Genomic DNA, 16,705 nt, shown 5'->3' with positions numbered 1-16,705 from the left:
TCCATGTCCAATGGCACTTGTTAAGTTTTTATATATTACTCAGTAGGTAACGCTATGATATCCACAGGACACCTGTCAGCTATTCTAGTATCAGACTTCTGCTCCTAATTATAAAATCATGTATCATGTTGCTGACTTCTTTGGTGCACAAAATGTCAGAATGAAGAAATTAAATATGTAAATGATTGAGTCTAATTAACTAGTTGACAGCAAAGCACAGATGTGAATGGCAATGACTGATTGCCTTCCTCATGCTACGTCCGCTTATACAGGAATTACATGAGGGATGAAGGACATGGAGAATACAACATTCCTTAATGAGTCAGAAGATGTGAAATCCTTTAGGGAATGAAATACAATGAAGCCCAAAGGATGCAACTAAGATTTCTTTCACCTATTGTTGACAGTTTCAAAATGAATGGAAATGTATCAAATGGAGAAAAAAAAATTCTTTTATCCAGGTGATCATGAGACGATTTATAGAAATCTGCCATTCTTGACTGTACACAAGTAATAATAATACCGTGTCCCCTGATGTAAGAAAAGGTGTTTAATATGCCATAACATTAGCAGTGAGACAAAAGTAAACCGTTTCAAGAGTAAAAAAGTAACTATTGGCATTTTATTCAAAATGCTGTTTTCTGTTTTGTGCATTTGTGTGAATGTTTGGCACTCTAAAAATTGTTTTTCTTTTTTTTGTTTTCAGGTACTATTCTGACATTGCCAAAATGCCAGCTATTAGTGACCAAGATATGAATGCCTACTTGGCAGAGCAATCGCGTATGCACATGAATGAGTTCAACACTATGAGTGCGCTCTCAGAAATCTACTCATATGTTGGAAAGTATAGTGAAGAGGTAATTTTCCATAGCAAATCCATGGTATTTTCATGTTGCTGCTTTGTGTGTTGTTTTCTAAGTAAACATGAAGTATTAGTATAGTTCTGTTACTATTGTAATTATCTAAATATTTGTCTTATGAAAAAGGAGGTGAAATGTGCGTGACTTAGTAGGAAGGAGACATGGTCTCAAGTATGACACTGCACAAAAATTTGGGCACAAAGTAAGCAAACTAATAGGTGTTCATAGAATTGTAGAATGGAAGCGTTGGAAAGGCTATCAGGTCCAATTGTTATAGTTCGGGGTTCCCCTGAGCCTCGAACTGCCCTGCCCCATCCTCATCCCCTACAGTGTCCAGGGTCTTTGGTCATCCTGAGCCTAAGTCCCTGTTGTGCCCTACCGCGCATGCGTGGGTTCCGTTGCCTCTCCGGGCTCTAATTGCAGGATTTCTGCTACTGCGCATGCGTGTGACGTCACCAATGACTCGGTGGCCGCTGATTGGCCGTCGATAACAATGGTGTTGTGGCGGCTGCTGATTGCCATCTTGCTTGGGACAGGTCTAAAGGCTGCTTTACACCAGACAATCTATCGTGCGATAGATCGTTGGGGTCACGGTTTTTGTGACGCACCTCCTAGCGACGGCCTGTGTGACACCTCCTAGCGACGCAGTATCGCTCACAAATCGTGAGTCGTGTACTGCTCGCTAGGTTCCATAATATCGTTTAATTTAGTAGTTCATCGTTTCCGGGGTAGCACACACCGCTCCTTGTGACACCCCGGGAACGATGAACAGCAGCTCACCTGCGTCACGCGGCCGCAGCCGGCTATGTGAAGGAAGGAGGTGGGCGGGATATTTACGTCCCGCTCATCTCCGCCCCTCCGCTTCCATTGGCCGGCGGCCGTGTGACGTCGCTGTGACGCCGAACGTCCCTCCCACTCCAGGAAGTGGACGTTTGCCGCCCACAGCGAGGTCACACGAGAGGTAAGTATGTGTGACGGGGGTTACTGACTTTGTGCGACACGGGCAGCGATTTTCCCGTGACGCAAAAAGGACGGGGGCGGGTAAGATCGATTGTGAAATTGCACAATCGGTCGTACCGTGTAAAGCAGCCTTTAGGCTATGAAGGACCCTGGACGATGCCCATGGGCACACGAGCGTCTTTCTAGCTCTGTGAGAACATTGGTGGAGAGCAGTCTGTAGCGGCCACAAGTGCCATCAGCCCTGTAGTGTTTGTGACAGGGCTGCAAGAGTCATTAGGAGCGGTAGGCAAGATTAGGCGTCCAGTGCTCGTTGCGCCTGGATTCGCGGCAATGCACACCAATGGTCACCTAACCTGCTCCTGTCCTACCACTCCACCCATACCAAGGCAGCTCAGTGATGTCAACTAGGCTGCGTCCTCACTCTGGCTTTGCTCCCTACGCATGTGACTGATCCTCGCAGTTCTCCCTGTGCTACTAACAGGGGAGGTCATATACCCGGTGGTGTGCTGTGAACACCACCGATGGTGCTTGTTGTTTTTGTGTCTCTCTGAAGTTGTGCCGTCCAGCCGCTTGTCTCTCTGTGGCTTTGTCATCTGCCCGGAGGACCTCGGGAGACGATTGAGCTATTATTAGTTTTGCTCCAATCGTCCCCCTGTGAGTGCAGGTTTTCCTAAATCTTCCCAGCTATATGTTTATCCAGCTTCTACTTGAAGATTTCCATTTCTGGAGAGCTCACCACCTCCCGTGGTAGCCTGTTCCATTCTCTGACTGCCCTCACTGTCAGAAAGTTTTTTCAAAGATCTAATCTGAATCTTCTTACTTTTAGTTTTATCCAATTGCTTCTTGTACTTCCTTATACTAATGAGAATAGGGTAGTTCCCTCTGCACTGTGACTACCTTTCAGATATTTGTAAACCGCTATTAAGTATCCTCTCAGCCTTTTATTTTGCAAACAAAACATTCCTAATTCTTTTAGCCAGTCTTTATACGAAATGGTTTGCAGACCTTCTTCCATCTTGGTTGCTCTTCTCTGGACTTGTTCCAATATATCGATGTCTTCCTTGAATTGGGGCGCCCAGAACTGTACACAATATTGCAGATGGAGTCTGAGTAGGGAAGATTATAGGAGAATAATGACCTCTTTTGATCAAGATTTAAAGATTCTCTGGATAAATCCCAGAATATTGTTGGCCTTTTTAGCTGCAGCACTACACTGTTGGCTCATGTTGAATCTGGGATCTACTATTATACCCAAGTCCTTTTTCCCGATGCTATCGCTTAGTTCTATTTAAAAAAAGCTGACCCGCACATCCAACAAATGTGAATAGGTGCTAGCTGAAAAAACAGAGGGAAGAGGACCCTGCCCTTGCGGGCTTACATTCTGAATCTGCCAGCTCCTGCACATTACACCCCTCTACTGGGAGGAAATTAACTTTAATCCTCTTGGGAGCATTACCGTTTCAGTCAGGGGACCCCGCTGGTCAAAGTTTAGTTACTGCTGTGTGTATGGAGAGCGGTAGCTACAACTGCCCCCCCGCACTGACTGACAGCTTCCTCTTATCCTTAGTGGCTTTCAGTCAGTGCAGGAGCGTGGCTATAGCTGCTGCTCTCCATACACAGAGCGATGACTGAACCCACACCAGCGCCGCCACCTGACTGAAACCGAAATGCTGCTGTGAGGAATAAAGTTCATTTCTTCCCTGCAGTGGGTTTTAATGTGCAGGCGCCGGGCAGATTCACAATGCTATTAACTTGTAGATTAACCCTATATCTGCAGGTTATTATTAGCTTTTTTTAATTGAAAGGTACAGTTTAACCACAATTACAGTACACCACAACATAATTATCTGTGTGGCACTAAAATGTGATGATGGGTCATAAGGCATGCTTGAGAATAATAATTTTACATATCATTATTAAGAATCTTTTTAGATTTTATGGCCAGTAACTGTTTAGTGCACTTAACTGATAACTATCAGATAAATCATAGAAGAACTTAAAAGATAGCCTTTTTCAATTCAGTGATCTGGGAGTGTTAACATAGAAGATCAAGGTGTAGTGCGTCTGTTATTGGTTAACTTTGTATTCGGAATGTGGGAAATGAGAATGTCTTATGAAGTGGTGCCAGCTCTGTGATGAGCATAGCATCTGAGACTGACACAGAACATCTGGGGAGCCATCGACGTATCAACAAAGAAATTAAGAAAACATATGGACCCTGTTCAGAAATAAACTTGGATACATACTGATAAAGAGACACATGCAGAAATAGTGCACATTGTATGCTTTATGATAATCATTCCCTGGATAGTAACTCATTCATATGGTGCAATGATTTCCTATGCAGCCAGCAAAGTCAAATCTAACTTGAGAGTTCTAATCTCTGAGCGTTAATGGCTTTCCCTGCTTTATGGCAGGATACATCTCATTGCACAACACATCTCATTGCTCAGCCCATCTCAAATCTAGCAGGAAATTCTTCATTCTAATTAAAAACTTACTTAATTATTGGCTGAGGGAAATTAATTGGCTGCTGATATCAGCTTGCCAGCTCAACAGCTGAGAATAGTTGAGCAAAATACATAGTTTTACTTTGCACATATGCACGCTGTTTCATTCCAAGGCAATGCCGGAATCTATAAATATTGTTTGGTAAGTATGGTTATACTGCAGTCGTTAGAAATCAGCTATTATATTAATTTTAGGATTATCATTCATATTATAATGTTATTTAACATGTCATTACACTTGGATGGTATTATTGATCATAGAATAACCCACCAATGCTTTTTTGTCTCTAAATCCTGGTATATTTACTATTATTACTGCGGTTATGTCTCTGTTATATAAAGTACATTTACTTTTCGACAGTGATGGAACCACTGTGTGCCCAATGTTCTTAGTTTCCTCTAGTAGTGCGTTTAATGCCTTACAGGCATTTTTACTGCCCAAATAGATAACTCCTATGAAGGTGGATGAGGGGATGAGAAATTGGTTAACTGACTACTAGTGATGGGTCAGTGTGCTCGCCACAGCTCATTACGCGATTGAGAATCCGAGATTCCCATTGACTCTCATTATACTCGGTACTTGAGTCATGTTGGAATTGAGTAATAAGAAGTGGCGAGCACACACACTCATCACTACTGAGGACCTGTCAGACAGGCCGCAGTTTGTACAGGTGGGGGCGGCTGTGTCTGTCAGACTATTGAGCAGTGTAGTGGACCCCTCAAGGAACCGTGTTATCACACTATCTTTGCTCGTTGTATACATCAAATTTTTGGTATAAATCTGATTTTTACCACCTTCAAAATTCCTTAAATGACTCTGTGATAGTTAGATGTATTAGTGCAGGCCAGGGTTATGAGGAATATGGATGGGTGTTGTCGGATTTTGTAGATTGGTGCCATGCTAACTACAACTAAATGTAAAGAAAACTAAGATGTTGATGGGGAAAGATGGAATGTTTACCTGCCACTATCAATAGTCAGTCGATGGAGCAGGTGGAGAATTAAAAATATTTGGGGTCCACCTGGACAGCAAACTAGATTGGAGATGCCATACAGAGAAGGTATACAAGAAGGGTATGAGCAAACTGTACTTCCTTCCGAAACCAAAGGTACCATCACACTAAGCAACGTCGCTAGCAACATCGCTGCTGAGGCACAACTTGCTAGCGATGTTGCTGTGTGTGACATCCAGCAACAACCTGGCCCCTGCTGTGAGGTCGCTGGTTGTTGCTGAATGCCCTGGACCATTTTTTAGTTGTTGCTCTCCCGCTGTGAAGCACACATCGCTGTGTGTGACAGCGACAGAGCAACAACTGAATGTGCAGGCAGCAGGAGATGGTTTCTGCGGACGCTGGTAACCACGGTAAACAGTGGGTAACCAAGAAGCCCTTCCCTTGGTTACCCAATATTTACCTTCATTACCAGCGTACGCCGCTCTCACGCTGTCAGTGCCGGCTCCCTGTTTCCTGCACTCCTAGCCACAGTACACATCGGGTTAATTACCCGATGTGTACTCCGGCTACGTGTGCAGAGAGCACGGAGCCGGCACTGACAGCGTGAGAGCGGCGGACGCTGGTAACGAAGGTAAATATCGGGTAACCAAGGGAAGGGCTTCTTGGTTACCCAACGTTTACCGTAGTTACCAGCATCCGCAGAAGCCAGCTCCCTGCTGCCTGCACACGTAGCAGAGTACACATCGGGTAATTAACCCGATGTGTACTGTGGCTAGGTGTGCAGGGAGCCAGTGCTAAGCGGTGTGCGCTGGTAACCAAGGTAAATATCGGGTTGGTTACCCGATATTTACCTTAGTTACCAAGTGCAGCATGCTTCCACATGTAGCGACGCTCCAGCGATCCCTGCCAGGTCAGGTTGCTGGTGGGATCGCTGGAGCGTCGCTTAGTGTGACATCTCACCAGCGACCTCCTAGCAACTTACCAGCGATCCCTATCAGGTTGTATCATTGTTGGGATCGCTGGTAAGTTGTTTAGTGTGACTGGGCCTTAAGGTTGCTTAAAGAGGACCAACCACCAGCATTTTCATATATAAACTAAAGCCAGTACTATACTGGTACTATCATGCGGATTCTAAACATACCTTTAGTTGTGCGATCGGATGTATAGTTTCTGACATATAAGCAAGTAAAGTTTGTGAAATGCACTGTTTGATATGTGCTGCAGAATATTTAATAGGTTGATCAGGTTTTGCTAGTTATTCCCACCCCTGTCTGTCTGCCCACCTGTCCTTCCTTCCCCTTTCTCTGTTATTACAGGGGGAGGAAGGAGGGAGGAAGGACAGGGGGTAGGAATGACAGGCAGGCAGACAGGGGCGGGAATAACTAGCAAAACCTGACCCACCTATTAGATATTCTGCGGCACCTATCAATCAAATAACAGTGCATTTCACAAACTTTACTTGCCCATATTTCAGAAACTATACATTTGATCTCACAACTGAAAGTATGCTTAGAATGAGCATGATAGCGCCAGTATAGCACTGGCTTTAGTTTATATTGGAAAATCCTGGTAGTTGGTCCTCTTTAATGAATGTGTACAGCAAAATGTTAGAAATGTTATACCAGACCGTGGTGGCAAGTGCCATCTTTTTTGCAATCATATGCTGGGGAAGTAATGTGGGGGTGTCTCTTGCTAAAAAGCTGAATAAGCTCATCTACAAGGCAAGCTCGGCTGTGCGCCACCATCTTGACACTTTTGAGGAGGTAGTGGAGAAAAGAACTTAGAAAAGTATATGGCGATAATGAACAGTAATGCATATTCATTATATTAGCTATTCGTGAGACAGAGGAGCAACTTCAATAATCGTCTAATCCTACTAAGGTGTAGGACGGAAAGATACAGGAAATAGTTTGTGCCGAATGCTATGAGAATATATAACAATTACTTAAGTGTGAAATCATCAAAGTAATTGTTGTTTTATTGGTTTACCAATTTGTGTGTAACTTGTGTATGACCTTCCATAAATAATAGTCATGTATGACATTACTCTCTGAATTCTACTGTTGTGTTGTAATTAAGTGTAATTATTTCATGTCTATGATCTGCTGCTATGATACTTCAAGGCAGACTCAAGCCAGTATAGAGACGGAGCAAAACTCCCTGTCTATAAATATTGGAACAAATATATATAACCTATAATGGATGACCTTGGAAATTGGGAAACTGAGTTTTGTAGGATTTATAGAAAATGAGGATAGTGAAATATACAAGGGGTGACGCTAACTTTTTTTTCACATTAGTTTCTCTTTAAAGAGCAAACTACATAAACAGTAGCTGTGTGAAAATAAAAAAAAATTGTTTCCATAAAACGATAATTAATATGAAAAACTAACAATTTAACTAACAACAAAAACTAACAATTTAACTAACAACAAACTGAAATATTTAATAATAGGAACACAAACCATGAATTCTATATAAATGATGTCCAAAGTTAAAGTTCATGGCATATATGACTAGATCATCAAAAAAGTAAAGTAAAGCCGCCAGTCATGGAAGGGGTGGTGAACATCTACACATCAAGATATGGGGATATGATTTCAACTGGATTATCTGCTGGGCCAGCAGCAGATTAGTTTAGCCACCATGGGCTCTATTTCATTCTGTGGCCAATGCATTTTTAATAGGAATAGGATTAGATCGTCAGCACCCAGCAGCAGCCACTAAACAGTGAGCTCTGTAAAAGTAGAGTTAGACAGGAGTCGCACTACCGTATGACTCTCATGAGAATCGCATCAGCCAGAAGCTTTCCTGACCCGAGCGTGACAGCCTCGTGTATTTCTATGCAGCTGACACACTCGGGTAAGGAGAGCCACTGCCTATCCGGCAGTCCGATGCGATCCTCGCTCGAGCCAAGCAGTAATGTGACTAAAGCCTAAAGGCCCCGTTACACGCAGTGACGTATCTAACGATATATTGCCGAGGTCACGAATTCCGTGACGCACATCCGGCATCATTAGCGACGTCGTTGCGTGTGACACCAACGAGTGGCCGTTAACGATGGAAAATACTCACCAAATCGTCCATCGTTGACACAGCATTCATTTTCAAAAAATCATTGATTGTTGAGGATGCAGGTTGTTCGTCGTTCCCGAGGCAGCACACATCGCTATGTGTGACTCCTCGGAAACAACGAACTACAGCTTACCTGTGGCCGCCGGCAATGAGGAAGGAAGGAGGTGGGCGGGATGTTACGGCCGCTCATCTCCACCCCTCCGCTTCTATTGGGCGGCCGCTTAGTGACACCGCTGTGGCGCCGCACGAATCGCCCACTTAGAAAGGAGGCGGTTCGCCGGCCACAGCGACGTTGCTAGGCAGGTAAGTCTGTGTGACGGCTCTTAACGATATTGTGCACCATGGGCAGCGATTTGCCCGTGACGCACAAACGACTTGGGCGGGTACGCTCGCTAGCGATATCGCTGCGTGTAAAGCCCCCTTTAGTGTTCAACTCCATCATTGCTGCTAACAGCTGGTTGATGGAGGTTACAGGTGTCAGATTGTTACTGATCTGATTATGATAACCTTTCTTGAGAATAGGTTATCAAAGTGAAGGTACTGTCACACTAAGCAACATCGCTAGCAACATCGCTGCTGAGGCACGACGTTTGTGACACAACAGCGATGTTGCTAGCGATGTTGTTGTGTGTGACATCCAGCAACAACCTGGCCCCTGCTGTGAGGTCGCTGGTTGTTGCTGAATGTCCTGGACCACTTTTTAGTTGTTGCTCTCCCGCTGTGAAGCACACATCGCTGTGTGTGACAGCGAGAGAGCAACAACTGAATGTGCAGTGAGCAGGGAGCCGGCTTCTGCGGACGCTGGTAACCAATGTATATATCGGGTAACCAAGAAGCCCTTTCCTTGGTTACCCGATATTTACCTTCATTACCAGCGTCCGCCGCTCTCACGCTGTCAGTGCCGGCTCCCTGCTCCCTGCACACATAGCCAGACTACACATCGGGTAATTAACCCGATGTGTACTCTGGCTAGGAGTGCAGGGAGCCAGCGCTAAGCGGTGTGCGCTGGTAACCAAGGTAAATATCGGGTTGGTTACCCGATATTTACCTTAGTTACCAAGCGCAGCATCGCTTCCACGCGTCGCTGCTGACTGGGGGCTGGTCACTGGTTGCTGGTGAGATCTGCCTGTGTGATAGCTCACCAGCAACCCGTGTAGCGACGCTCCAGCGATCCCTGCCAGGTCAGGTTGCTGGTGGGATCGCTGGAGCATCGCTTAGTGTGACGGTACCTTAAGAGTAGTGAAAAATCCCTTCTATAGCAATCGTGGTATAAAAATGAACCAGTGTCTGAACTTGGCCACAATAATGTAAAAGCAATCTTAGGATACATCATGACTAGCTGGAAAAAGAATTGGAACTATTAGTTGTAAACCTTTTTCTCTCTAAACATTTCTGGTAGTGGTCCTGGTTCCCTGCCATAGAGATGATATACTCAGGATTACAGTTGACTGTGATCAACGTAAAACAACGATTCTTGCTCCTACTGCTGTTGTTGTGTATCACAAGACTTGCCATAGTTGCAGTCATAAAGTGTGTCAACTTTGGTGACATTTGCTATAAACAATAATTGGTTGAATGAATGTGAAAAGATTGGCCTATTCTGTTGTTGACAACTTAATTATAAAGCAATAACTGACATGCTATCATATCTTGTAAAAATCTAATTGGAAATGATACTGTAAAAAGCTTGTTTTCTATTTTTCAATTCATAGAGTGTAACCATTGTTATGACCACACAATCGGAGTGACAATCATAATAACAGAGGCCGAGAAAATTGAAAAACCTTGCAAAATAAATACAAAAAGCAATGAAGGCTGCAAATACTGGGAAATGAGAGCAAACTTCTAATTATTATTTGGGGAATCTTAAATACTTTAATGAACATTGCTGGCCTCCAAGAAAAATGAATATCATGTTTATATACTGCTTCTTTTCTTTTTTTATACCAATGTGAATACGTATTTGCTATTTTCCTCTGTTTATGTTTGGTGTTTGAAGACATTTTTGCAGTCAGCTGTGCACCAAACCCTTTGATTGCTTAGTATATCCCCATTGCACGTAGAACTGCAGGACTTGTTTGAAAGCTTCTATCTGGGTGTTGATGAATTAATCTCATTACAACTAGGTTGCAGCATTTCTTCTCTATCTTTTTTTGAACCACTTGGTTTTCTCTTTGAAAGCATTGCTGTCTGCTCCTGCCAGACATTTGCCACAAAATAATTACTCATTATGTACCACGCTTTACACTGGTTGATATCACCCCAAATCCTAATTGGTTTCGGAGAACAAAAGAAAACTTGCTTAAGTTAGTGATACTACTCCTTTGTAAACAAACAGCAGAGGATTTATTTTCTTTCCATGAACATTTTCTAAGAAGATTAGCCTATCGGTTTGGTTATGTTGATAGGATCGTTAACATGGCTATATATTTTTAGATAGCTTACAGCTTTTCAAAGAGTGTATTCACTGTAGTTTTTTTAAAGAAGTACCACATAGACCATCAAAACAACTGATCAGAACTCTGAGTCAAATAACTTATTCTACCCTAATTGACCAACTAAAGCTGGCCTCATTAGTAATGGGAGCAAACTAGTGATGAGCGAGTACTAAAAAGCTCGGGTGCTCGAAGCTCGGGCCGAGCCTCCCAAGATACTCGTGTACTCGGGCCGAGCAACGAGCCCAATGTTATCCTATGGGAGACCCGAGTATTTTTGTGAAATGACCCCCCGGCAGCATGTAGAAACCCTAAAAATGTCACAAAAGTCTCAGAAGAGTGCTCAAATGACATGGCAACAGCATGGGGAAGACCCCTTGAAGCATTTATCACTCAAAAGTCACAGCTGTGAACAATTTTGTCCGCGTTTCACGCCATTTTTACGGACTCACCAGAAAACCTTCCAAAATGACCCCAAAATGATTTTTCATGGCAGAAATGTTAAGGGCACATACCCAATAGTGAGATAGAGCTGGTGTATGTTACTTTTTGAGATTAATACATGAAAGATTTTATGTGAAAACATTGTGTGGCACTCCGATGTCCCTGAGAAGAGACGTACATGAAGGCCTCTTGAGTCTAATGTGCCCATTTTGAGGAAGTGACTGAGTCTTTGTAGTATTTTCCTTTGCCAGGGCAGTCCAAAATTGTGAGGTTCACCAATGCCCCTGCATACAGACGTGCATGAGGGCCTGTAAACCTGAAGTGCCCATTGTAAGGAAGTGGGTCTATTTTAGTATAGCCCTTTGCCAGGGCAGCCAAAAATTGGGAGGCTCCACGTTGTCCCTGGATAGAGACGTGCATGATGGCCTGTAAACCTGAAGTGCCCATTGTAAGGAAGTGGGTCTATTGTAGTATAGCCCTTAGGCAGGGCAGCCAAAAATTGGGAGGCTCCACATTGTCCCTGGATAGAGACGTGCATGATGGCCTGTAAACCTGAAGTGCCCATTGTAAGGAAGTGGGTCTATTGTAGTATAGCCCTTAGGCAGGGCAGCCAAAAATTGGGAGGCTCCACATTGTCCCTGGATAGAGACGTGCATGATGGCCTGTAAACCTGAAGTGCCCATTGTAAGGAAGTGGGTCTATTGTAGTATAGCCCTTAGGCAGGGCAGCCAAAAATTGGGAGGCTCCACATTGTCCCTGGGTAGAGACGTGCATGAGGGCCTCAAAACATTAAGTGTCCATTGTCAGGAAGTGGGTGTATTATAGTATAGCCCTTAGGCAGGGCAGCCAAAAATTGGGAGGCTCCACATTGTCCCTGGATAGAGACGTGCATGATGGCCTGTAAACCTGAAGTGCCCATTGTAAGGAAGTGGGTCTATTGTAGTATAGCCCTTAGGCAGGGCAGCCAAAAATTGGGAGGCTCCACATTGTCCCTGGATAGAGACGTGCATGATGGCCTGTAAACCTGAAGTGCCCATTGTAAGGAAGTGGGTCTATTGTAGTATAGCCCTTAGGCAGGGCAGCCAAAAATTGGGAGGCTCCACATTGTCCCTGGGTAGAGACGTGCATGAGGGCCTCAAAACATTAAGTGTCCATTGTCAGGAAGTGGGTGTATTATAGTATAGCCCTTAGGCAGGGCAGCCAAAAATTGGGAGGCTCCACGTTGTCCCTGGATAGAGACGTGCATGATGGCCTGTAAACCTGAAGTGGCCATTGGAAGGAAGTGGGTCTATTGTAGTATAGCCCTTAGGCAGGGCAGCCAAAAATTGGGAGGCTCCACGTTATCCCTGGATAGAGACCTGTTAGGTTCTTAGTGCCTCCGTGCTTGCATTTAAAAACCGCACGTGTGTGCCTGTTGGTGGCAGCTTTCCGCTGCATTTGTGTGAGTTTTGCAAAAACTTGGATATAACGCACAAGTCTAGTGAATACACATCAGCACAGCATTGCAAAATGCGCAAGGGCGTTGTCAATGAACAAGGAAGTGGACGTGATGGTGGTGCAGGCAGAGACCGAGGTTGTGTGCAAGCTCTAATTTCGCCACAACAAAGGGCCACATCTAGTCGCTCGCACGTCCTGTCCCAAATTCTTGGGGACCGCAGCAGTACACCGCTCTTGAACCAAGACCAGTGTCAACAGGTTGTTAGTTGGATAGCGGATAATGCTTTCAGTCAGATTGGCACCACCACAAACACTCTGTCTTCCACACGGTCAAGTGTCAGTAGCCGTGATACTGCACCGCACATTTCAGAACTAGAGATGAGCGAACTGGTCCCGGTTCGGCTCGAGGCGGTTCGCCGAACGGAGGTCCCGTTCGAGTTCAGTTCGTCGAACGTTCAACGAACCGAACTCGAACGTATAGGCTATAATGGGAGGCAATAACAAACACATAAAAATGCATGATAAATGTACACAAACAGTTAATAAACATTGCCATAACACTTACCGGTCCCCGCGATCCCTTCTGCACTCTGTCTCCTGCCGCTATTCCATCCGATGATCGCTGAATCCTCCCGGCGACCGGCACTGCCAGCAGAGATGCAGGACCTATCGTGACGTCAAAATAGCCATGTGACCAGTCACGTGGCTATTATCTCATTGGCTACAGACTGGTCACATGACTATGACACGTCATGTAGGACCTGCGAGTGCATCTCTCCGGTACACGGTGCACATATGTGTATCGCCGTGTACCGGCGACATGCTCTACCACACGGTCGACTCCCCGTTCCGTTAGGGACCGGCTGACACAGCCGGTCATTAACGGAGATCACCGTTGCCATAGCAACGCAGTTAGCGGTGACGTCACCGCTAACCGCGGCTCCGAGAGCACCATTGCTATGGTAACGCGTCTGTCAGCGGTACCGCTGTTACCACTGACAGCCAGCACTGTTCACTCACGGAGTGAAGGCTGCACGATTGTAGTGAGCATTGTAGTGAGGATGAGGTTCCCCAGCCCCAAGTGATGAGCTGGTGAACCTCATCCTTCCTCACTACAATCGTCACTACTACTACACTAGTGAGGATTGTAGTGAGGATTGTAGTGAGGATGAGGTTCCCCAGCCCCAAGTGATGAGCTGGTGAACCTCATCCTTCCTCACTACAATCGTCACTACTACTACACTAGAAAGAAGACAGAAGAGCAGGATCGTGGAGGGCTGACAGGGGGTAATACAGATGGCGTCTCTAAGTCTGTCTGTGTATTTATTTCTATTAAAGTATTTTTTCTCTGTGTGGTGTTTTTTTTAACCCTTTATTGGAGATTCTTAATGGCCGGGTCAAACGTGCCTGACATTAAGAATCTCTGGCTTAATTCTGGCTAGTAAAACAAAGCCAGTATTAACTCATGATTACCCAACAAGCCACCCGGCTCCAGGGCTGTTGGAAGAGTTGGATACAGCGCCAGATGATGGCGCTTCTATGAGAGCGCCATTTTCTGGGACGGCTGCGGACTGAAATCCGCAGCAGAGGCGCCCAGCAACCTCGGGTTAGCCTGTGCTGCGGATTCCAATCCCCAGCTGCCTAGTTGTACCCGGCTGGACACAAAAATGGGGCGAAGCCCACGTCATTTGTTTTTTAATTATTTCATGAAATAAGTGAAATAATTAAAAAAAAACGGGTTTCCCTATATTTTTGGTTCCCAGCCGGGTACAAATAGGCAACTGGGGGTTGGAGGCAGCCCGTGGCTGCCTGCTGTACCTGGCTAGCATACAAAAATATGGCGAAGCCCACGTCATTTTTTTGGTGGGCAAAAAAATTCTGCATACAGTCCTGGATGGAGTATGCTGAGCCTTGTAGTTCTGCAGCTGCTGTCTGCTCTTCTCCAGACAGACAGCAGCTGCAGAACTACAAGGCTCAGCGTACTCCATCCAGGACTGTATGCAGAAGTTTTTTGCCCCCTGAAAAAATTATGTGGGCTTCGCCATATTTTTGTATGCTAGCCAGGTACAGCAGGCAGATACGGCTGCCCCCAACCCCCAGTTGCCTATTTGTACCCGGCTGAGAACCAAAAATAAAGGGAAGCCCTTTTTTTATTATTTCATGAATTTCACAACTAGGCAGCTGGGGATTGGAATCCGCAGCACAGGTTGGCCTGAGCTTTCTGGGCCCCACTGCTGCGAATTGCAGTCTGCAGCCGCCTCAGAAAATGGCATTTTCATAGAAGCGCCATCTTCTGGCACTGTATCCAACTCTTCCAGCACCTGCCTGCTATACCTGGCTAGCATACAAAAATATGGCGAAGCTCACGTCCTTTTTTTGTAGTTTTTTGGCAAAAAAAATAAAAAATGCTTCCCTGGATTTTCCATTGCCATTGAAGGTAACATCAAGCAGTGGGGGTTAGCAGCCAGTAGCTGCTTGGATTACCCTTAGCTAGCAATACAAAAAATGCAGCAGGAGCCCATATATATTTTTTTTAATTATTTATTTAAATAACTAAAAACAAAATGGGCTTCCCTGTATTTTGATTGCTGGACATCACAGTGCTGTAAAAATAAATCTTTAAAAAAATGACGTAGCGCTCCGCGGAATTTTTGATTCTCAGCGCAGATAAAGCAGACAGCTATGGGTTGCCACCCCCATCTGCCTGCCGTTACCTTGGTTGGCAATCAAAATACAGGGAAGCCCATTAATTTTTTCTATTTAAAAAATAGTTAAAAAAAAAAATGACGTTGGGTCCCCCCATTTTTGATAGCCAGCTAGGGTAAAGCAGACGGCTGTAGCCTGAAAACCACAGCTGGCAGCTTTACCGTGGTTGGGGATCCAATGTGGAGGTCCCCTCAGGCTCTTTTTTATAATTATTTTATAAATATTAATAATTACACAATAAAAGTAGGGTCCCCCCCAAATTGGATCACCAGCCAAGGTAAAGCGGACAGCTGTGGTCTGGTATTCTCAGGGTGGGAAGGTCCATAGTTATTGGGCCTTCACAGCCTAAAAATAGCAGGCCGCAGGCACCCCAGACGTGGCGCATCCACTAGATGCGCCAATCCTGGCGCTTCACCCCAGCTCATCCCGTGCCCTGGTGCAGTGGCAAACGGGGTAATAAATCGGGTTGATACTAGCTGTAAAGTCACCTGAGATCAAGCACAGCAGTTTGTGATGTCATGGCGTCTATTAGATACCCAACATCATAAACTGTCAGTACTAAAAAAAAAAAAAAAAAATCGACAAAAGAAATTTGTTTGAAAAAACAGTCCCCAAAACATTTCCTCTTTCACCAATTTATTGTAAGAAAAAAAATAAAGGGGTCCCACGACGACTCTGGACCGTCTAGAATATGGGGGGGAGACACTCAGGGAACGTATCCCCCATTTTCTAGGAGTGCGGACCCTTCATGTGAGGAGTGTGGGTGCAATGAATCTGCACTCACTCTCCCCGGGTCCACAGCAGCAGAGTCCATGTCGTAATGGTTGCTACCAAAGCTGCAATGCCCTGCTCATGAGGTAAGGGCATGCCTAATCAGGAGAACTACTGTAGAGGAAGCTCTGCTCACTGGTATATAGGTGCTCAGAGGAAATAATAGATAAAATTAGTGATTAACCTCGGCACTCTAAATCTCCCAGACTAAGTCAGTAAGTCACAACGGATAGTAATGCAAAATCACTCTTTATTGGTCGGTATTAAGAAAAAAAATTTTTCATAAGCATATATGTTTTTGTCCAAAACAAGTTACAAATGACGTTTCGGCCTGAGCCTTCGTCAGATTGGACTTATCTGCATGTAATCATGAAAAATGACAATAATCAGTATCACATAAGAGTGAGAGAACAATAACATAAACTCGAACAATGTAGAGGTACAATTGGGATGCAGCAAAAAAATTGCAACACAGCAAGGAATGAAACACATGATACAAATGTCATAATACAGTACAAGGACAATATAGTAATGACAAATATGGGGTCAGAGTA

At 44.7% G+C, this 16,705-nt stretch overlaps 1 protein-coding gene across 1 annotated transcript in view; it reads left to right on the top strand.

The window, feature by feature from the left end:
• The window catches only part of PLXNA4 (plexin A4), a 1,083,593-nt gene that overhangs the window by 1,044,492 nt on the left and 22,396 nt on the right, over positions 1-16,705 (top strand). The window contains exon 31 of the mRNA XM_075345346.1: positions 707-857. Coding sequence (XP_075201461.1) covers positions 707-857 — 151 coding nt within the window. The remainder of the gene's footprint in view (positions 1-706; positions 858-16,705) is intronic.

Source organism: Anomaloglossus baeobatrachus, chromosome 4 (assembly GCF_048569485.1).
Source record: "Anomaloglossus baeobatrachus isolate aAnoBae1 chromosome 4, aAnoBae1.hap1, whole genome shotgun sequence".
Taxonomy (NCBI): domain Eukaryota; kingdom Metazoa; phylum Chordata; class Amphibia; order Anura; family Aromobatidae; genus Anomaloglossus; species Anomaloglossus baeobatrachus.
This window is presented reverse-complemented; position numbering and strand designations above follow the sequence as displayed.